At 49.8% G+C, this 21,766-nt stretch overlaps 1 protein-coding gene across 4 annotated transcripts in view; it reads right to left on the minus strand.

Moving 5' to 3' along the window:
* Nub1 (negative regulator of ubiquitin like proteins 1) overlaps positions 1–21,766 on the minus strand; it is a 30,437-nt gene that overhangs the window by 4,398 nt on the left and 4,273 nt on the right. For all 4 annotated transcript variants that reach the window (XM_023712837.1, XM_023712838.1, XM_023712840.1 and 1 more), the window contains exons 3-11: positions 16,125–16,292; positions 14,824–14,882; positions 13,193–13,263; positions 10,913–11,095; positions 10,657–10,748; positions 9,521–9,627; positions 3,699–3,885; positions 3,057–3,164; positions 2,136–2,288 (exon numbers count right to left, since the gene is read on the minus strand). In XM_023712837.1, coding sequence (XP_023568605.1) covers positions 2,136–2,288; positions 3,057–3,164; positions 3,699–3,885; positions 9,521–9,627; positions 10,657–10,748; positions 10,913–11,095; positions 13,193–13,263; positions 14,824–14,882; positions 16,125–16,292 — 1,128 coding nt within the window. The remainder of the gene's footprint in view (positions 1–2,135; positions 2,289–3,056; positions 3,165–3,698; positions 3,886–9,520; positions 9,628–10,656; positions 10,749–10,912; positions 11,096–13,192; positions 13,264–14,823; positions 14,883–16,124; positions 16,293–21,766) is intronic.

Below are 21,766 nucleotides of genomic sequence, written 5' to 3' on the forward strand. Positions count from 1 at the left end.
CAAGGCTACCACTGTTGCCCTGCAGTGCCCTTCTGCTGCCCAGTGGGCTCAACACAGAACCCAGTGCCTAGGCCTGCACCATTCCCTCTCCATACCTCCAAGCCCAGCCAAGGCCTCCAAACTAGCCTTGTCCTGCATCTGGGCAGCAACTGCACCCTAGCGAGAGGGCTCCGCTCGACCTGTCCTGCCTCCTCACAGCTCCTTCCATCTCTGCTCTAGAGGTGAAGGCCCGACAATCTTCCCATCAGGAATACCCAGCACGGGAAGCAGGGCCACACACTGCCTAACCAGCCCGCACCTGACCGGAAGTATCCCCCAGCTCCTCCTGCAGTGACCAACAGCTCCGTCTACGCAGGACAAAGCACTTTCGGACACTTCTCTGTACTAGCAAGAGTTAGGTCCAACAAGCCTGCACACACGTTTCAAAGTGCTGCATAGAAACATCCCCGTACAGTAGAGGCAACCTTCCATGTGGGGGCTCTCACGTGAGCCCGGGCATGACAGCAGTGGGCCCAGGAAGGAGGCCAGCGGCAGCCCACGGCTGAGTGCTGTGCGCCAGGAACACCTGTTTCCTCTGGGGCCTCAGGGCCCTGCTGTACAGAACTCTGCTGCCCTCAGCCTCGTGGATGTGGCAACTCCTACAGCTGAATCCACAACGTCTGCCCGCATCTACTGTACTTTTTGGCACTGAAGCAACTAGAACCAGGACCTCGTCAGTGCTAAGCAAGCACTCTATCACTGAGCTACACCCCCGGCTTTTACTTTTAGTTTTTCATTTTGACACATTGTTTCACTACGCCATCCAGACTGTTCTCAAGTGATCCTCCTGCCTCAGCCTCCTGGACAGGTACTATACCTTAAAACTCAGTCTCTGACCCACAATTCTTGTTTGTAAAATGACCTCAAAGTGAGTCAGACAGAACTGAATGACAATGACTGTGAGTTTCTAAACTATAAAGTACTGTAACTAAAGTGTTTCTATGACCTGTGTAAAGCCCTGGTTTAAGCCCGGGTGTGCAGTCGCGGAGCAGAGCAGGTCTACCATCCCAGCACTCGTGGGGCTAAGGTGAGGCCAGCATGGGCTACAAAGTGAGCTCATGGCCGGCCGAACGTGCAGAGTGAGACCGTCTCGATAAAGAAACAAGGCCTGGCTTCCCAGACCCTACGGGATCGCACCGCTAACTAAGTTCAACAGTAAAGCAATCAATGTACTGTTCACAGCACCTCTTTTCGAGTAGTGCTCTCCCAAGTCCTAGCTTGCCTGTCACTGACCTGTGAGCCAGGCCTGTCGAGAAGGGAGCCAGCCACAGCCCCGGAAGCCACGCCCACACAGCCCCGCAGGCCCTGGCTGCCCAGTCACTGCACATCCTCAGCCCACCACGACCAGGGAGGCAAAGGGCCAGTGACACTTCCTGTCCCTCCAACAGTCCTGTTGGCTGCTTTTCTCAGCAAAAGAGGATCTGTGAGAAGATTCTAGGATCCTTTGGCTGGATTCACAGCTAGGGAGGACCTGGGAGAACCTAGCACCAACTCCCTGTTCTGCAGAAGAGAAAGCCACTCACAGCTGCCACCCTGCCTTCAGCTGTCGGGGCTTCAGGTCCTTCGCAGCACAACTCACTGACCGGCAGAAGGCTCCTCTCAGCTCCACGGGCCTCAAGCATCGACGTGGTTATATTCTCACCTGTGCTTTCATAATACAGTGCTCCTTATTTCTATGTTTGACTAATGTTCCAGACAAGAACGCAAGCCCAATCCAATTCCATGCGATGACCCCATGAAACAGCCCTCTTCAGAGTGGCTTCCAGAAACACACTGTGGTGTCAAGGGAGACCAAGGGTGAGAAGGCTGCTTATACAACCTCCACCACACAGGAAGCTGTCTTCCCTGGAAACTGGGGCAATTAAAAGATGTCTTCTTCTTCTTCTAATACTGGGAATCAAACTCAGGACCCTGGGCTTGCCAGGCAGGCGCTGATGCCGCTGAGATGCCTCCCCAGCTTTCTTTCCTTTCTGATCTGGAGGGCCAGGGTGTCTACTAGGATTATCTTGTGCATTCTCGTGCCTGAGGAGGCTCAGTACCCTGACCCCCCCCCCCCAAGCTGGCCGAGTGCAGACACGGCGCATGGGAAGCGCTACCTCTCTGCGGTTGGAGATGTGAATGGCTGCGTGGTCCACGTTGCCATCGCAGGCACGCAGGGCCAGCCGGGCTTCCTGGGGTGTGAACCCCAGCTGCATCAGGCTGTGCACTTTCGAGGGGTCGATGTGCAGCTCCTTGAAGAGCAGCCGTGCCTACAGACAGGGAAAAAGTGACAATCAGGCGGCAGGAGCGACACTAGAGCGTAACACAAAGCGCAAGCCTAGAAGAGCTGTGGTACACCTAGTGTGAATCACACTTCACATCAGAAACACCAAACCTAGCACGGACCAGAATGAGCAAGCTTATCCACTCCACCACCTGAGCGAGCAGGTGGGGAGCTGGGTGTGATGGGCCCCTTATCCCTGGCTGGGTAACACAACTCCCTGGAGCCCAGGTGCCGGGTGAGCTCGGGCAGCCGAGGCTAGGTCTGCAGCACGGAGCAGAGGACAGGCACTCTTCCAGCCCCCGCACCCTGCCCCCGTGGGAGTCACAGAGGAGCAGGGTGCCCACAGGAGCTGCTGCTCTGGCCTAGCTGCCACCTCTCAGCCTCGAGATGACAGGACAGAAACTTCTGCCCAATGAAGGTGGCTGTCTTCTGCAAGTGCTCTCACCCCAGCACCTTCCCTGGACCCCAAGAAACGCAAGGGTTTGTGGACTCTAAGTGGAGACCACGCGGAGAGGGGCACAGCTCTCCTAAGAGAACAACTTTTTTTTTTTTTTTGTGGTACGGGGGACTGAACTCAGGACCCTGCGCTTGCCAGGCAAGTGCTGTATTCTACTGAGCTACCTCCCCAGCCCAGGGACCAACTGTTGAGTTCATAAGACACTTCCCCTCTGGGGAACAGGAAAAAGGCTCCCAACATGCAAACAATGATGCAAACAGTTACCATACGGGGTGACCTTACTGAGATACTTCTCACCTTATTCAGATACTCACGGGCCTCTTCTCCATTTCCACTGTGGTAGTTTCGGATCCCCTGGAGCAAGTAAAGTCTTAAAAACAACACCTTCTCTTTCCCACAGTTGCCCTAAAGTTATCAGGAAAAAAGGACAAAACTTATTTCGAATTTCAGGTGCCTAATGCTCACATGCCCCCTTCTCCACCAGACACCACCACCAACTGTGTGGTGTCACTACGGCTGGCGGCAAAAGTGGAAACCCTGAGCACGTGGGAGGAAGGCAGGGCCAGGACACGTGCCCTTCTGGGTCAACAGGGAAGACACCACAGCAGCGAGAATCTGGGGATGCGTGGGACAAGAAGTGTGCCAGTGGGGCTGCGGCTGGAGGGAAGCTGTCGGTATCCACACGCCTGTTCTCTGCCTCTGTGCCTAGCCCTGGGGCTGACAGTGTGTCCAGGGAGACTGCAGGTGGGGGCCGTGGCCTAGGAAACCGCGCTCCTCTGGCTCAGCGCACAATGGAGAGCGCGCCCGGGAACACTCCGGAGAACATAGGTCCGAGAAGGCAGGTTATACAGGCCACCCCGGCAGCAATCTAAGGACAGTAATGGGAATAAACACAAGCTCAGAAACAAGCCCAAAGGTACACAGGTTACGGTAACATACTTTGATGTTGACCAATCGCTGATGATTTTCTCCGTAACAATTTTTCAAGCATTTCTGAGCCAAGCTGAGCTTCTTCTCTGCATCATCAAGACATTCCAGCTGCTCCAGCCGGAAGTAGCACCACACAATGTCTAGCTGGAGCACGGCGTAGTTATCCACGGTGTCCAGCAGCTCTCGGCCGCACTCACTGCAAAAGAGGGGACTACATCACTGCTGAGCCGTGTGGAAGCTTCTCACAGTGAACTCCTGGGATTCTTCCCCAGTTCTTGGGTATTTTCAAAGACTGTTTGAAAACAAAGATCCCAATGTTTCCAGTGGGAGCGGATTTATCACCTGAATGTGAAGGCTGCCAGCACACACCCACGCCCACACCCCCTGCCCGGCTAGGCTTCAAGCGGCCGAGCAGGAAGCAGAACTCAGGGCCAGCACACTACGGGTGCTCTCGGAAGTCCGTGCCCCTCCGCTCCCCTCCGCTTTCCCTCCAAACACTGAGGCAGTGTTTAGGCATGCGCAGCCTAAGGCCCCTCTGCAGCTGGGCCCCACACCCAGCCAGGGACAGCGAGCAGACCATCGGCAGCAGAATGCCGGTGAAAACAGCCACTGAGGTCACCTCCCGGGGCTCGGTGCTGTGGCTTCACTAACACTCATGACAGAAACCTAGACCTCGAGTCTGCAGGAAGAAAGGAGAACGTCTGGAACCAAGCAGTAACGTGTTCAGTTTTGTTTCCTCTGGGAGTCTCCTGAAACAAGGCTGCTCGATCCCCTGCGCTGACATTTGTCCTGAGCAAGGAGAAAATCCACCTGAGCCTCACTTGGCCCTCGTCCTCTAAAGCCACGGGCTCTTTCTCGAGGGCAGAGCCTGGAGCAGCGCAACCAGGGTGGGGCAAAAATCATGTCAGAGCAGGACTGCTGTATTTATTCACCACTCTTCCTTTTATCTTTCCATCTGGGACTCTGGCGACACGGACGCCGCACTCTGATGCGCACACACATAGGTGCAGGGCTGGGGGAAGGACACACGTCCTGAACTCTGCTCCTCAGCCTGAAGATCCAGGTGCCAGAGGGGAAAAAAGTGCGTGGGCACAGTCCCAGCTCACACTTGGGGGAGAGCTCCGTATCTGCCGAGCTACGCCCGGGTTTCTGTGGCAGAGAAGGCCCTATGGCCCATGGAACACAACGGACACTTTGCCACACTGTTTCTCACAGGTGTGAACAGGCTCTTCAATTAACGTCAAGAATAAGAACAGAAATGGTCTCTTCAGTTAACAAGAAAATCAACACATGCTCAAAACTGTGTGTATGTTTTATCCTATGAGCTTCAAGAAATCTACACCTAGGTCTTTTCTTTTTTTTTAATTTAAATTGTATTTATTTGTGTGTGTGTGTGTGCGTGTGTAGCCAGTTCAGCCTACCAGGGGGCGGGGCTGGGGGATTGAACCGCGGTCCCTGGGCTTTGCTAAACTTGTTCTAAGTAGGTGCTTTAGACCACTGAGCCATCTCACCAGCCCCTACACCCAGGTCTTATATAATTTTGAAACTGATCATTTCATTTGGGGGGAAGAGATTTTAGAAATCTGCTATAAAAGTATTCCACAGTAAAAATAAAGTAAAATAAAAAATAAAAATACCTTAAAAAGGGAGGCCGGGGAGATGGCTCAGTAGAATAAGCACTTCCCTGGCAAGCGCAAGGGCCTGAGTTCAATCCCCGGTTCCGCAAACAAAACAAAACTTTAGAGTATACATTTTTTAATATTTTTATGTATTTAGTACAGGGTCTCACTACACAGATTGGACTCCTAGTGATCCTCCTGCTTTCAGCCTCCCAAGAGCTGGGATTGTAGGCGTGCACCACCACGCCCAGTCTCAATCACTGGCTGGGTGCCCCGGGGTGGGGCGGCGCGGCACAGTATGGCACACAGCAGCGGATCGAACCCCAGTCCCTGCATCTGCCTATGCAAGCGCTTTAATCCACCGAGCTGCCTGGCCAGTCCTACAGTATATCTTTATTAATATTATTTTGGCTTATGTATTTTTGCAGTTTACAGTTTTAGTAACTTTAATATTCAACAGTGTCAGTGAACTTTCACATTTCATTAAAAAGTACAGTGCTTATTAAAATCTGAGTCTAGCTTTAGAAAAATAAAATGCCATTAGGGAGACAGATAGCTTAGCAGCATAGCACCTGCCTGCAAACACAAGGTCATGAGTTCAATTCCTGACACCAAAAACAGAAACCTAAGTGCCATTTGGGCTTATTTAACAAAACAATTTAAATATTATTTAACAAAAATTTACTGTTTGCCTCAGAAGGTTTTGTTTTGGGGCCGGGGAGATGGCTCAGTAGGATAAGCGCTTGACTGGCAAACACAAGGATCTGAGTTCAATCCCCGGTTCTGCAAAAAAAAAAAAAAAAAAAAAGAAGGTTTTGTTTTGTTTTGTTTTTGGCAGAACCAGGGATTGAACTCAGGCCCTTGCACTTGCCAGGCAAGAGCTTATTCTACTGAGCCATCTCCCTGGCCCCACAAGTTTCAACCTTTATGTAAAATGTATAAAGATAACAATCGCAAGAAAGTAAGCTAAGCTTACATCTCTCTCTCTCTTTTTTTTAATTAAGGAAAGGTGGGTTAAAAAGTCACTGGGCTGGGGAGACAGCTCAGTAGAATAAGCGCTTGGTCCTAGGTTCAACCCCCAGTACCACCAAAAAAAAAAAAGTCACTCGTAGTTTCACGGTTGGTTTTAAGAAATCAGCTGGATTCTGCTGTGCCTGGGCCCCGGGCTTTTTTCTGCTAGGATTTGCAGTCCCGGGGAGTCCGGGAGTTTCAGCTTTCTTTCTTCTCCTCTCCCTCTACCCCACGCCCCTCAGGAACTCTGAGACAGCTGCGCTGGCATCTTTTCTTCCTTCCTCCCAGGCATCTTGCTAAGCCACCCTTGAACTCCCAGCACCACCTCCTCCTCCAGCGCTTTCTCCTCCGCAGGCTACGCTTTGGCTGAGCCCACTCAGCACAGCCCACCACAGGCTCCGCACCCTCTGCACGAGCCGCTGTCTGCGAGGCGTGCTCACTGCCCTCCCACCTCGAGGGCACAGAGCACAGTTCCTGCTCCAAAGCCCCACCCCGCCAGGGCGAGCGGCTGCATCACTTCCGGATCTGCTTCTGTTGGCTGTGCGCTCCTTGTTTTCTTGCACACTGCACTGCTGCTAATTTTCAACCCGACGCGGAATATTTCTGTGATGCTGGCCTGCTCAGCCTCGGTGAGGATGTGCTTCCTACTTGCTGTTCCTAGCAGACCCTTCTGAAAGCTCAAAATGGAGCCCAGACTCCATTCCTGACACAGTTAATAAACCAAAAGGAACTGCAACTACTCTCAGTCATGCTCCACGCCCTTCCTGAAGATAAAGAGTAGAAAGCTGCGGGAGACTTCTAGTGTCCTTGCAGAAGGCAGAAAATAATTAAGCGGGAAAGAAATGGAATGGGGGGGCAGCATTCCAGGGTCTCCTCCATGTATGGAGTACACCAGCCAGAATGACTGGACTGGCCAGGAGAAGGCCTTGGCTCTCTGCCGCCTCGGCTGGCTGCAGAGGTTTCCCAAGTCCCACCACCCGTCAGAGGCCTCGTCTGAAGTGTGGCACTACTGGCAGGTGGCACAAAGTCCAGGAGGGGTGCCTGTGAGAGGTTCTTGGTGACTGGAGTGCCCTTGAAGGGACCACAGGCCCAGTCTCTCTCTATCCCTCCACAGGCCGTCTCTCTGTCCTTCCCTCTCCCTGCTTTCCGACCACCACGAGGTGAACAGGCCTCTGCAGCCATGAGCTTCTGCCACCATGGCTGAAGCCCCCCAAATTTTAAGGCAAAATAAACTTTCTCTAGCCTAGTAACTGCAGATACACGTTATAGTGACAGAATGCTGCTGACATCTACTTGCAGACACTGACTACGCGATTACTGCAGAACACGCTGATGTGCCATGAGGGCAGTGTGCTCGCTCATGGGCGTCTGACATCTAAAAATATGAAAGGACTGTTCAAGTGAAAAGGCCAAGAAGCTGGGCATGAGGGCGCACGCCTGTAATCCCAGCACTCTGGAGGCTGGGGCAGGAGGACTGCTGCAAGTCTGAGGCCAGCTTGGGCCTGAACTCGGCATAGAGAGACCCTGTCTCAAAAAGACGGAAAAAGAAAAGATGGAATGGAGGCTCTGGGGACCAGGAACTGTGTGGTTAAAACAGGAGTCTTTAAAAAAAAAAAAAAAAAAAAAAAAAAGGAGATAACAGAATGGTGGAGATCATCAACCTTTTCTTGACAACTGTCACTATACAGGAATTTAATATACCAGTTTATATTTCTAACATACTCTTGAAATTTCCTGTAACAACAGGTATAGGACTATCAGAGCAACTATGCAAGAAAATAAAAATTACCCACATTTTAAGAAATGAACTGAAGAGTCTATGCTGCTTGCAGCAGAGAATGAAGCCAACTGCAGAAAGCAGAAGAGAGAGAGACAGAGACAGAGACAGACAGACAGAGAGACACAGACAGACAGACAGACAGACAGAGACCCTGGAGGCTCCCAACCTTCCCTTTCCTCCCAAATTTTGGACAATAAATCCTTTTGTTGCATAAGTTAAAGTTGAAATTGTTTCATTTAACACCCCAAAGAGTTGACCAGGGCAAACTATAAACATCTGCATTTATCTTCTTCAAGTATAAAGGATAATCTTTGGAATTCACCCAAAATAGAAGTTTACACCGATGTTAACTTTTAAATATTAAAACAACAAAAAAATCAAATCAAACACCACCTATACCTGCGTTACAGTCTGAGTGCTGTCACCCAGAACAAGGGCCAGGAACCTTGCGAAGTTACTGGCTCCTGGCCTCGCCATGCCATGAAGTGTCCCTGGGCCCCCGAGTGAGCGTCTACAGAGGACACCACCATCAGGTCTAAAGGACATGGGGTCACTCACCAGGCAAAGAGGGCAAATTTAAGCTGTAAAGTTTGAAGCCATCCATGAATTAATAGTTTTGCAGGGGCTGGAGAGATAGCTCAGCAGAATAAGAGCTTGCCTGGCAAGCATAAGGGCCTGAGTTCAATCCCCAGTTCCACAAAAAAAAAAGTTTTGCTACTTAAAAAAAAAAAAAAATACCAAAACAAAAAACAAAACTCATTGATTACCTTAGCATAGCCAAACAGCTGAGGGGAAAAACATTCGTCCCCAGGGAACTCCACAGTAAACAGGCGGCACAGCCCTACTGCAACAGTGACCTGGGGAGGGAGCCCCAACACCGCCCCAGCGCCGGGAGGCAAAAGCTCATGGCGCTGTGCCGCACGCAGGTGGCTCAGGCAGCTCACCTCACGCAACAGACAGAACAGGCCAAACGCTCACTGCCAAAAAAAAAGTGCCTAAACTTCCACAATTCTGTGTAGGGAAGAAAAGCCAATTAAAACCACAAAGGGCAGGACAGGCGAGATAGCTCAGCGGACTAAGCACCTGCTTTGGCAAGCACAGAGATGATCCCTGGTCCTGCATGCTGCGCCGGCCCCACCCCCATGGTGCACTGTCTGGGCGTGGTGGCGCATGCCTGTAATCCCAGTGCTGGGGAGGCTGAAAACAGGAGGATTACTACAAGTCCAAGCTGCATAGTTAGACCCCGTACCAAATACATAAAAATGGAAAAAACAGCAACAACAAAAAAAACCCCACAGGGCAGAAAGGATTCACAGGTGGTCTAGGCTGTAACTGATCCTATACATCAACCTGTCTGGGTGACAGTGAGTGTGAGCCGCGCCGTGCATGACCTGGGCCGCATCAAGGACCAGAGTGCCTACCAGAAGTACCGGTCAGCATCCAGGAGGCAGGGCAGGGCGATTCCATATTCCTTCCTTTTCAGGAACGCTCTGCCCTTCTCATGATATCCCATGGCTAACGTAAGGGCCTAGGAAAGAATGGAGATTTTAAAGACATCATTTTAAAATAAAACAAAACAAATGATATCAAAAGCACACTAATTCTAAGCAAAAGTACATAAGGTTAATAAGCTCACAACTCAATCTAAGCCCAGACTAAGACAACTGTGGCGAAGGCTGTGCTGTGCCTAGGTGAAGCCCAGCCGTGCCCGCAGCGAGCAGCACCCCAGCTGTGCTCACCTGTCTACTCAGGGTCCGCAGGCCTCAGCCGCGCAAGGGGTCGATCTGGCTAACCACAAAAAGGAAGCCAGCAGTTCTTAGTCTTTTAAAAAGATCACTTTCCTTTTTTTTGAGGGTCTTGCTCTTGTTCCGGCTGATCTCAAACCTCAGGGGTCAAGAAACATCCACCTTGGCATCTGGGGAGCTAGGGTTCAGCACATGCCCCTGTAGCTGCCAGCCCTTTCTCCTGAGGTACCTGACAACATCAGCGCTTCCAAAGAAAATCTGAAAGGCTTTCACGTTTCACTTGGTAAATGTCACCCAGAGGCCCATGTGTTGAACACAGGCTTGGGACGCCAGGGATCTCGCAGGAGGTCCTAAGGTCACCGGCATTCACTCTTGAGGGGGACCACGGGGCTCTGGCTGTCCTGTGCCACCTTTTGATAAAGAGTACAGTCTTGCTCTGCCACCTGCTGCAGGTGCACACCATCATGCTCAGCTTCCAAATCATCTCTTAAGGGCAGAAAAACACCCCCAGATGTGGTGGCACACACCTGTAATCCCAGCACTCTTGGAGGCTGGGGCGGGAGGATCCCAAGTTTGAGCACAGTCTGGACAACCCAGTGAGACAAAAAATAAAAATATGCTGGTGGGAATGCAGCTCAGTGTGAACCCAGGACCCGAGTTCAGGTCCTTGTACCACAAAAAAAGCAACAACTCCTAGTCACAGCAGCTCTTAATTTAAGAAGCACCTGGGCCTGGCCTACAGCTGGCAGCACCCGAAGCCACCATCTCTTCTGCCCACAGAGCAGAAAGGAGGCATGGCCCCCAGCACTCACCTTCTTCTGTGATGGGGGGATGCGGATGGACCTGCCCGTCTGGTTTGCTATGTCCAGGTAGGGTGTGGTTTCAGGGTCCACCACCATTTCAGCTGCATCAAGACCAAAGGAACCCCATTAACTCAGTGACAACATCAACCAGCAGGGACAACATGCAGACTGCTGGGCTTGGGGGACCCCACCAGACACACGATTTGTGGGCCTCGCTACCACCTTGGCGTAGCTGACGAGGTGACCAGCGCCAAGTGCCGCCTACCTCTCTTTGCCAGGATCTCCAGCCCTTTCTTCGTTCTCTGAATTCGCTTTTCTTTTAGTTCGGCCTCATTTTGTTTCTCCTCCTCTTCCTGGGAGGTTTTCCTCACGTCCTCCTCAGACTGCTTGAGCTCCAGCACCATGGCCTTCACATTGTGGGTCACCCCTTGCTCTTCTAGGCTCTTCCCTGTCAACACCAGGATTGCATCTACTATGAATTTACTGGTCCCATAGGCGTGCACAGGCACTACAAGCCTGCAGATCACGCCATTGGTAAGAAGGCGCATGGCCAGGCGTGGGTGCACACCTGTGATTCCAGCACTTAGGTGGCAGAGGAAGGAGGATCACTGTGAGTTCAAGACCAGCCTGAGCTATGCAGTGAGAGCCTATCTCAAAAAACAAAAATAAGAACACAAAAATGTAAAAGCTAGCTTTCCAGGCAAACGTTAGCCAGATATACAAACCTGATAAAAATTACATCCAAGATGTATAAAAGCAAACAATGAACAAGATAAACACAGATGTAGGCAGATTTTAAAATAGGTGTAAAATTTGAACTTCTGGAAAATTCTAGCTGGATTTCTTTTAAAGGAACGTGGCAACCATCCTAATAAACACAAAAGTGAAGATCCACAAATCTTAAGTCTTAACTGCATACAACAGAATCACGACCGAGACTCAACTCGGCAGGTTTTAAGGCTGCAAAAAGCCCACAAAAGGCAGCCACCAAGGGAGGTAGGACACTAAGGGAGGTAGGACAGAAAAGGATGCAGCAGGGCCTAAAGCCAAAGGATAAGAGACATTGCCAACAGCCAAGCAAAGGGCAGGCTGTTCCCTCAGCAGAGGTCCTGGAAGGAAAGGAAAGTGGGTCCTCAGCCTCTGTGGAGCCTCTGGACAGCCGAGAGCCCTTCACTGCATTAAACCAGGAATATGCAAGTAAATGCAGAGTATTCCTGTGGTTCTGGCCCTGGGGAAAGAACTTTTTTTTTTTTTTTTTTTTTTTTGCGGAACTGGGGATTGAACTCAGGTCCTTGCGCTCCAGGGAAGCGCTTATTCCACTGAGCCATCTCCCGGCGGAAAGAACTTCTTTAACCAAACATAAAACATGAAGCAATGGATTTGATAACCACCAAATCAAGGACCCCTGTCCACAAACAATACTGCAAACAGCACAACGACAAGGTGACAGCGACAGGCTACCTCTGGAGTGCGGTATCTACAAACATGGAAAGGCAGGTGAGTCACACCAGGCTTAGAAAATGTGAACCTGACTCCTGCAGAATCCAGCGGAAACGGATGAAACCGCGGCACCTGCCACGACCGCTGCAGGGCTGATGTCTCCCCGGCCTTCCCACTCTGGCCACCGGTGGGTGAGCGAGACCCCGAGACCCCAGAGAGACAGGGCTGGTGTCCGCCCATCTCCGTTCTGCACAGCAGTGCACAACAGCTCCTGCTGCAGCAGTCTGGTTGTACACGCTGCCCCGGGCACAGATGGGTGGCACAACCCTGGCCTCTACCCACCAGAGCTCAAGGGTGCATCTCCTCCACCAGGTTCTCACAACCAAAAATATCTCCTGGGATGCCAAGGATCCTGCAAGGGCACAATCGCCCCAAGGATCCTGCAAGGGCACAATCGCCCCTCACTGGGAACCGCAGCTACAGCTCCATGCACTCAGGAACTCCAGCTTCCTCAGCCCCCACCCTGGTGCTGCAACACAAGCTGAGAGGCTGCCTGTCACTCAGAAGCCCCCAGCCTAAAACGTCTCAGCTTCTCTTCCTCACTGCAGGCCGGGGCATTTACTGGAAATCTGCTTTCTGCTTCACACTGTTCTTTTTTTTTTTTTGCGGAACTGGGGATTGAACTCAGGCCCTTGCGCTTGCCAGACAAGCACTTATTCTACTGAGCCATCTCCCCAGCCCCCACACTGTTCTTTTAACAAACGCCTACAACAATTGGTTTTCAGTCATAAATGTGACAAATTTAAAAATTTATGAAGAGAAGAAATGTGATGGAACTGGGCATGGCAGTGCACACTCAGGAGGCTAAGACAGGAGGGTGCTGGAAGTTTGAGACCAGCCTGGCTACAAATGAGCACAAGTCCAGCCTGAACTGCAAAGCGAGACCCTGTCTCAAAAAAAAAGAAAGAAAAAGAAAGAAAAAGAAAAAAGAAAAGAAAGAAAGAAAGAAAGAAAGAAAGAAAGAAAGAAAGAGAGAAAGAAATGTGAGAAAAGAAATTCAGTCACCATTTCTGTGTTAACTCGCTGGGAACCTCCCATAACGTACCTAGTTGAAGCAGTTTCTTATTTATGACAATCTTGATGTAATTTTCTTGAAATCCAAAGGTGTCTGCTATTCTGTAAAATAATACTAATGAAAACTGCAGGAAGGCAAAGCTGTTAGTTACTATCCACCAAGAAAGTTTTACTCATCACACCTGGTTCGTACATTTCACTCAGAGACACACAGTATTCCAACTCTCTGCCTCACTGGCTCACTCCGCTTGCAGCTACCTTAGCGAGCAGCCCCTTTTCTACATCATGAGACCTGCGTTTCCCCAGGCAGGGGGACTATGAAGCTGCTTCTCAGGGAAAGGTCCACCTGAGGCCTCCTGGGTCTCCTTGAAGAAGCCCAGAGCTGGGTGTCAAATAAGCGGCCTTCGCAAATCCAACCCTAGCAACCCTGACACCCAAGAAGAAAATGGGCAAATCAGCTGAAGAAATAGTGACTGCCACACCTTGGAGGTGGCTAAACGACCAATTAAAAACACACCAACTGGGCAGACATTTAATTCTCACAGGTGAGCATTTACTTTACTTTTTTTTTTAATCTTTTATTTACGTATTTGGTACAGGGTCTCACTACACAGCCCAGCCTCATAATGATCCCGTCTCAGGCTGCCCAGTGCTGGGATTAAAGGTGTGCACCACCACATGTCTCTGGGGCTGGCCCAGCATACAGTACTAGAGATCCAACCTGGGTCCTTGCACTTGCCAGGCAGGCGCTTACACCGCCCAGTTATCCACCTGGCTCCTAATTCACTTTTTTTTTTTTTTTTGGCAGAACCGGGGACTGAACTCAGGCCCTTGCACTTGCCAGGCAAGTGCTTAGTCCACTGAGCTATCTCCCTGGCCCCTTAATTCACTTTCTTGCTAGATATTATTTTCATGTGATTTGGCTAAATCACATGCACTTTCCTAAGTAAATAAAATCAGTTGCAGATGGAAAAAAAAAACCAACTCATTAAAAAAGAAAAGTTTGGGGTCGGGGAGATGGCTCAGTAGAATAAGTGCTTGCCTGGCAAGCGCAAGGGTCTGAGTTCAATCCCCGATTCCGCAAAAAAAGAAAGAAAGAAAAGTTTATGCTAATATTGTATGGACAAGATATCATGCCTGTATCTTTTACTCTTAAATATAATTTCTACAAAGAAAATAATACATTAAAAAAAAAAAAACAATACATAATGTATCAACTATTACAACTGTCCTACTAACCTGTTTTAAATTTCAGGTTCATTGCTGTGTTTATCTTTAAAAAAAAAAAAAAAAAAGCCCAAACACTTAAGTAGATGACACAATCCGTCCAGGCATTTGCTATTGTGACAGGTAGGCATTTATGTGGTCCACGAATGGGACAACAGCTTAAAATCAGGTAAGTAGCTTTGCTGAAGGATGCTGTAAGCTGGCAGTGCACCAAGGGCTGGAACTGAACAGTAACACCAGCGAGCTATGGTGGTGCACACCTGTAATCCCAGCAGAGGCTGAGGCAGGAAGATCAAGTTCAAGACCAGCCCGGGCTATGAAGTGAGCCAAGCAGCCACTCAGCCCCACAGTGCGCCCAGGCCTGGCCTCCCTGCTGGCTCCCACCTGTCCCAGGATGAAGCAAGCCCACAGGAGGCAGGTATGGCACACACTCACTTAGACCGCAGGTCTCTGCCACTGATGTGCAGTCGGGTCTCCAGCACATTTTTCTTGTCCTGTATTTTAAAAAATAAGACAAAAGAAAATGTGTTGCTGGGCACAGTGGCACATGCCTGTAATCCCAGCACTGGGGAGGCTGAGGCAGGAGGATCGCTGGTGAGTTTGAGGCCAGCTTGGGCTACATAGTGAGCTCAAGACCAGCCTGTACTGCATGGCAAGACCTGTCTCAAAAAAACAAAAGTAAATAAATAAAAATAAACAAATAAGTAATAGTGCAACGCACTAAGATTTGACATTTCTCTATCTACGAAGTCTGCAAAGCTGGTGTCACAAAAGGTTAACTCAAGTCACTGGTTAAATGCACCCTGTCTGGAGAAGCCTGCTGAACATAAACCAGAGCAGGCTGACCTCGAAACCGGAATGTCCCTGAGGTGGCAGCGGCAGGCCGGTCACACAGCAAGCCACCCTTACAGCCCCATCTCAGTGCACTGCCATTCAGCTTCCCTCAAACACAACCCAGCCCCGCAGCCCCTTTCCCTCCCTTCTTCTCCCCAGTCCCTGCCGCTACTGCATTTTCTGTCTCCAGATCGGCCCATCTGGGGCCTTTCAGAGAAACAGGGTCACACAGCACGCAGCCCTTCACTCAGCAAGTGTCCAGGCTCGTGTGCACACGCACCAGGTTTCACTCTGCTGCCCAGCAGCTTCCTGCAGAACAGACAGCTCACATTTATCGACTGCGCACCTGCGGGGGGACCTCTGGGCGACATGTGCCTTTCAGCACATTTGTGTTGTTACCTACACGCTGCTGTCTCTTCTCAGAGGCACTGCTGAGTGCCTGGCCACTGTGACACGGCGGATGTGGGCTGACAGCGTGGCGCTGAGCGAGGCTCTGGCCTCAGAGAGTAGGAGAAGGATGAATTCGTGTGAGATGAGTCCTGCTGTTCTATAAACATAGGGTGCTCCTCTTTGATGCCCAGTATTTGTAATCATTAAAAGTAGGAAGAGTGTGACACATGGCTCTGCGACATCTAGAAGGTCCAGGACAAACACACCTGTTCTGGAATGGGCCAGGGTGAGGAAGTCCCCAATAACAAATGGCGTCACTTCAAGGCACTTTAGCTCTGAATGGCAACTTAAAAGGACAACTTATTTCACCAGTAATCCTAGCACTCAGGAGGCTGAGGCAGTAGGGTCACTTCAAGGCCAGCCTGGCTACAAAGTGAGTTCAAGGCCAGCAGAGCGAAACCCTGTCTCCAATTTTTTTTATTTTATCACCATCACTAAGTATGGCTACTCACTTTTTTAAGTCTTGAGGGTAAAAACACCTCAATTGTAGCAATTCCAGTTGTTCTGTAATTCTCATTTCCTGTTCCACGCTCAATTGCTTTGCAGCGTATTTCTTCTATTATCTTTTCTACTTCATTTTCACAACACCCAAGCTTGTCAGAGTATCTATTTGCGAGGTCCTGGGAAGAAAAATCAGAAAACACGGCTTAATACGGCTTAATACGAGACCAACACCAAAACCAAGACAAGGGCGAAACCCAGAAGGCGGCACGGAGGCCCTGGGTGCCAGCTCAGAGTGGAGGTTCCCTACTGTACTGAATCCAGCCACAGCTCTTAGGGTCCGGGAAAGTCAGGCATGCAGACAGTGTAAGCGGTCCGATGGACAAAGTAAAAATAAACAGGACTGTTCTAGGGGAAAAAGAAGGGTAGACACACTGACTCTTGTGCCCTCAGTACATTAAGAAATTATTTTATTTAAATTAAAAAGGGGTTTTTTTTGGTACCAGGGGTCAAACTCAGGACCTTGTGCTTGCTAGGCAGGTACTTAAGCCACTGAGCCATCGCCCCAATAAATTACTTTAGGGAACAGCTCACTATTCTACTCCCCTACAGGGGAAAAAAGCAAAGCAAGCAGAGAAAATATTCTAATTTTTGAACGTGTGAAAACAAGATGGGTTACACTATCTTGGTTACCTTTTTTTTTTTTTTGCTAGCTCAGGATGCCTTAAAGGCAGGGCAGGTAAGGCATGAGGGTCTGGGGATTGAACCACAGCAGACTAAGCGTGACTACCTTGCTTGAGCTGGCACTTAAACAACTGAGCTAACTGGCAGGCCCCCATTATTATTTATTTACTTTTTGGGGGGGCAGAACCAGGGATTGAACTCAGACCCTTGCACTTGCCAGGGAAGCGCTTATTCTACTGAGCCATCTCCCCGGCCCCTTTGGCTACTTTTCTGATGCCCAAAATCAGAAAGAAAAGGTTTATTTAGCTCCGTTTGTGGAGGTTTCGGTCCATAATCTGCTCCAAGGCAGGGCAGCATGGCACCGGGCAAGCATTCACGGAGGGGACAGACAGAAAAAGCAGCAAGAGCAAAGGACTGGAGCGCGAGCAAGCCTCTTCCCCTCTCTTACAGCCCACGCAGGCTGCCCACCCCCGGATGGGAGGGGCGCTCACACGCCTAAGCCCAGCACGAGTCAATCAACTAACCACAGACTCTAGTTTATTGAGTGGTTTTTGTATGGTGCCACTGGGCGATAGCCAGCCCTACAAACTATTAGCCACGTCCAGAAAGCTCAGCCCCCACAGCCACGGAAGGATTGGGGCGGGGTGGGGTGGGGCCTCCAGACACAAACTGTAACACACAAACAACTTTCTCCACAGAACATTCTAAGTCACTGGTTGTAAAGATTATTTGTCAAGGAGAGATTTAGGAGCCTCCAGAAAGGATGTGAAAGCCAAGGATGACAGCTCAGAGGCCTAAGCACCTGCCTGGAAGCACAAGGTCCCAAGTTCCATCTCAGGTACCAAAAAAACCCAATGTGAAGGCCACGCATAGTGACACAAGCCTGTAATTCCAGTACTCTGGAGACTGAGGCAGTAGGACAGCTGCGAGTTCCAGGCCAGCCTGGGATATAAAGTGAGTTCAAGGGTAGCTTAAACTGCACAGTGAAACCCTTTTCTTTCTTTCTTTCTTTTTTTTTTTTTTTTTTTTTTTCTTTCTTTCTTTCTTTTTTTTTTTTTTTTTTTTTTTTTTTTTTTTTGTGGTACTGGGGATTGAAATCAGGACCCTACACTTGCCTGGCAAGCGCTTAATTCTAAGGTGCTATCTCCCCAGCCCATGAAACCCTATTTTAAAAAGACAAAAACGAAAACAAGATGCTCACAACATATAAAGTTATAAAACAAATATGAATATTTTTAAAATACTAACTTATTTGGGCTGGGGAATATAACTTAGTGGCGCAAGCACCTGCCTGGCAAGTGCAAGGTCCTGTGAGTGCAATTCCCAGTACCTAAATAAATACAGTAAAATATTAACTCTAACAAAATTTTAAATAGTCACATAACACAAAAGTTAGAATATATCAATACTGATGTTGTTTAATACAGTTTTAAAAATATATTCTTCGGGTTGGGGATATGGCTCAGTGACATAAGTGCCTGCCTGGCAAGCACAGGAGCCTGAGTTCAAACCCTGGTACTAAAAATAAAATTATTCTTCATCTCTTTTGTATTTATTTGTTTGGTGCAGGGTCTCACTACACAGCTTGCACTCGTAGTGATCCTCCTGTTTTCAGCCTCCCCTGTGCTGGGATCACAGGCATGTGCCACCTCACTCAGTCTTGTGGCTGGCTCAGCACAGCCAGGTGCAGGGCCAGCGTGGCATGTGGTGCCAGGGATCGAATCCTGGTCCCTGTGCTTGCCTAAGCAGGTGCTTACTCTGCTGAGCTATCTCACCGGCCATCGATTTTGTATTTAATTATACTCCTGCACCATACAACTGTATGTACAATGTTGGTCTCATAAAATACAGTGGGAGCTGGGCTGGGGAGACAGCTTGGTAGTCTAAGTGTCTGCCCAACAAACGCAAGGATCTGGATTCGATCCCTGGTACCACGTGCTGTGCCAGCCACTGGAACCAGGCATGGTGGCGCATGCCTGTAATCCCAGCACTGAGGCAGCTAAGACAGGAGGATCATTATGAGTCTGCACTGTATAGAGAAACTCTGTAGCAAATAAATAAACAGGAGATTGTGTGTATGAGCTGAAACTTCCTACTGCCCGGGGACCATGGTGCAGGCGCTACTCACACCTGTGATAATGCTGGCTCAGCACGCCCACCCCGAGGCAGTCCTACCATCGCGCAGCACACACGACTCTGTACCGGCGCACACTGCTTTAACGGTACGAAATGACCAGGCCTTCGAAGGCAGCAGCCGCCCCGACCTCACAGGCATGGAGGCTCTAACCTGCGCCCTGCGCTTGCCCAGCAGTTAGGCGCACACTCCTGAGCACGCGTGCACACAGGCTGAGCACTCCTACGACAAGAGGCCGAAACCCGAGCTCCGTGAGTGCCCACAACACAAGCTTCAGACGCCTGCTTCTTGGTGTACTCTGGACGTCAGCTTTGAAGACGCTGCACAGCCCAGCACTCCGGGAGCTGAGGCACGAGTACTACAAGTATGAGCCCAGCCTGGGGAACTCAGTGAGCTGGTTAGACTGTCTCAAAAGAATAAATGGCCAGAGATATGGCTCAGGGCAAAAACTAGGGAGGCTATTTGTAAAGCTGATGCAAATTATCTTAAAACCTGAAAGACTCTGAGATGCACTTCTAGTCTTACGCATTTGTGACAGGGACACTTAACCTACATACATTTTTTGTGAGTGTGAGCCCAGCCTGGGCTACACAGTGAGTTCCAGCCCTGCCTCAATGGCACAGTAAGACCCTGACTCAAAAAAAAAAAAAAAGCTCTAATTTTCTAAAACCCCCAACTACCTACCTAGTGCGGGTGTCCTACAGTTCAAATCAGTTCTGACTCTCATACCAAAGCCGGGGTTGGACTCCACAGGTCTGAGGGCTCCATTGGGACCAGGTACCCAGTGTCCAGGGCCCAGGTAACCCACACTTCTATCCCACAGGCTATGAGGCTGAGTCCCCACGATCTCCCTCAGAGTGTGCTACTTTGCTATGAGCCACAGAACACAGGAACACAGGACACTTACTATTCTCTCTCAAGACAAAGGAAACAAATGAACAGTTAGATAAGGTCAGGTTGGAAAGGCCCCAATGGTGCCTCAGTGCCCCCCAGGGTTGACCCAAGCCAGGCTCCAGTGTCCGAAGGCTTCTGCCAATTTAGAAGCTGCCTGAGCCGGTCATTCAAGGGTTTTCACAGAAGCACAAACAATGCCATAACACCACTTCCTGAAGCACTCCTGGCCCTAGAGGCTCCAGGGTGGAGCCAGCAGTTCCCAACAGCTCATTAAGGTTTGCACTTTCAGTGTCCAACCTCATTCTGAAGCTATCTCAGGGCCACCAGGCATCATTAAGACAAAAAGACACCATCATCCTCACCATCTGCAAGGGTTTCAGCTCTGCCAGAAACTGGCTGGAACGAAGATCAAGTATCTCCTGTACAGCTAAGTCACACCAAGCAAATTCCAAAGTGGGATGCCAGAAACAAAACAGAACAGGCCAGGTCTCGGGGAGCACACCTGACACCCAGCACTCAGGAGGCTGAGGCAGGAGGACTGCAGTTAGTTCAAGGCCAGCCTGGGCTACCGCCACGTTCTGGCTAGAGCACAACTGCTGTTATCCTGCCCAGATGCACCTCAGCTGAATGCCAACACCGCGACTTACATTCCCAATGACCGCGTCCCCCTCCTTCCCCACCCCAGTCCTGGACACCTTTACTGCGCACACATGGGAACCCCCAGTCAGGTCCTTCAGTGTCACTAAAGCTGCCCCTCACACTCCACCCCTAGCAAAAGCCCAGTCTCAGCTCTCCATTGCCTCAGAGCAGAGTATCCTCCAACCCTAGATTCTCTGCACATCCTCAGAGTCAATAAAGGCTTCCTCCCTTTCTTTTACTTCTGCTTCTCTGCTGCACCGGAAAAACCTAACAGCTACACAATGAGTCCAAAGCCAACCTTAACTACATAATGAGACCCTGCCACGAAACAAAACAGGCTGGATGTCCAGCACTTGGAAGGCTGAGGCAGGACGACTGCCGTGAGTGTGAGGCCAGCCTGAACTACAGTGAAACCCCACTTCAAAAAACAAAACAAAAAAAAAACAAAAAAACAAAAAAGCAAGCGTTTGCCTGGCAAGCGCATGACCCTGAGTTCAATCCCTGGCACCGCAGAGAGAGAAAAAAAAAAGCAGCAGCACAACAGACTTCCCATGGTGCGAGCCTGGATAGTTTCCCAAGGGCCCCTATATTAAAGACATGGTTCCTAGGGAGGCCTTAGGAGGCTGGGCCTAATGGGAGGTCCTTGTCATGGGGGTGGGGGCTACCCTGGGAAGGGATCATGTCCCATGTCCAGGTCCTCCAGTAAGTTGTCTCTCCTTCTTTTTCTTTTCTTTCTTTTCTTTTGGCAGAACCAGGGATTGAACTCAGGCCCTTGCTTTCCACTGAGCCATCTCCCCAGCCCAGGTAAGCAGTGAGACACACAGCTCTGCCAGAGGCCCAGAGCCAGGGAATACACTTGATCTTGGAATGAAGCCTCCAGGCTAGGAACCCAAATACACCTTTCTCTTTCGAAATGAATGGTGCCAAGTACTTCGTTAGTAACAGAAAGCTGACCACAACAATGCGTGAGAAATGAGATAAGTTCACATTAATAAAGCATCAAGGATACAGCTCCATGGCAGACCGCCTGCCAAGCACACGAGGCCCTGGGTTCAAATACCCAACGTGATGAAACTGTCTGTATCAGTATATAAAAATACGGCTCAGTGGCAGTAGACCTGCCTGAAAGATTCCCAGTTCCAAAAACAAAATGAGGGGGCACCTGTTCGTCACTAATGCTTTTGGTGACATCCAAAGTTCATAGTGCTATGCCTGGCAATTTCTAGCAGCTAGACTCTTACTAGCAATGAGATCTATAACACTGCTAATTACATATGTCTTTTTTTTTTTTTTTTTTTTTTT

The sequence above is a fragment of the Octodon degus genome, unplaced genomic scaffold, assembly GCF_000260255.1.
Source record: "Octodon degus isolate 3935 unplaced genomic scaffold, OctDeg1.0 scaffold00027, whole genome shotgun sequence".
Classification (NCBI taxonomy): domain Eukaryota; kingdom Metazoa; phylum Chordata; class Mammalia; order Rodentia; family Octodontidae; genus Octodon; species Octodon degus.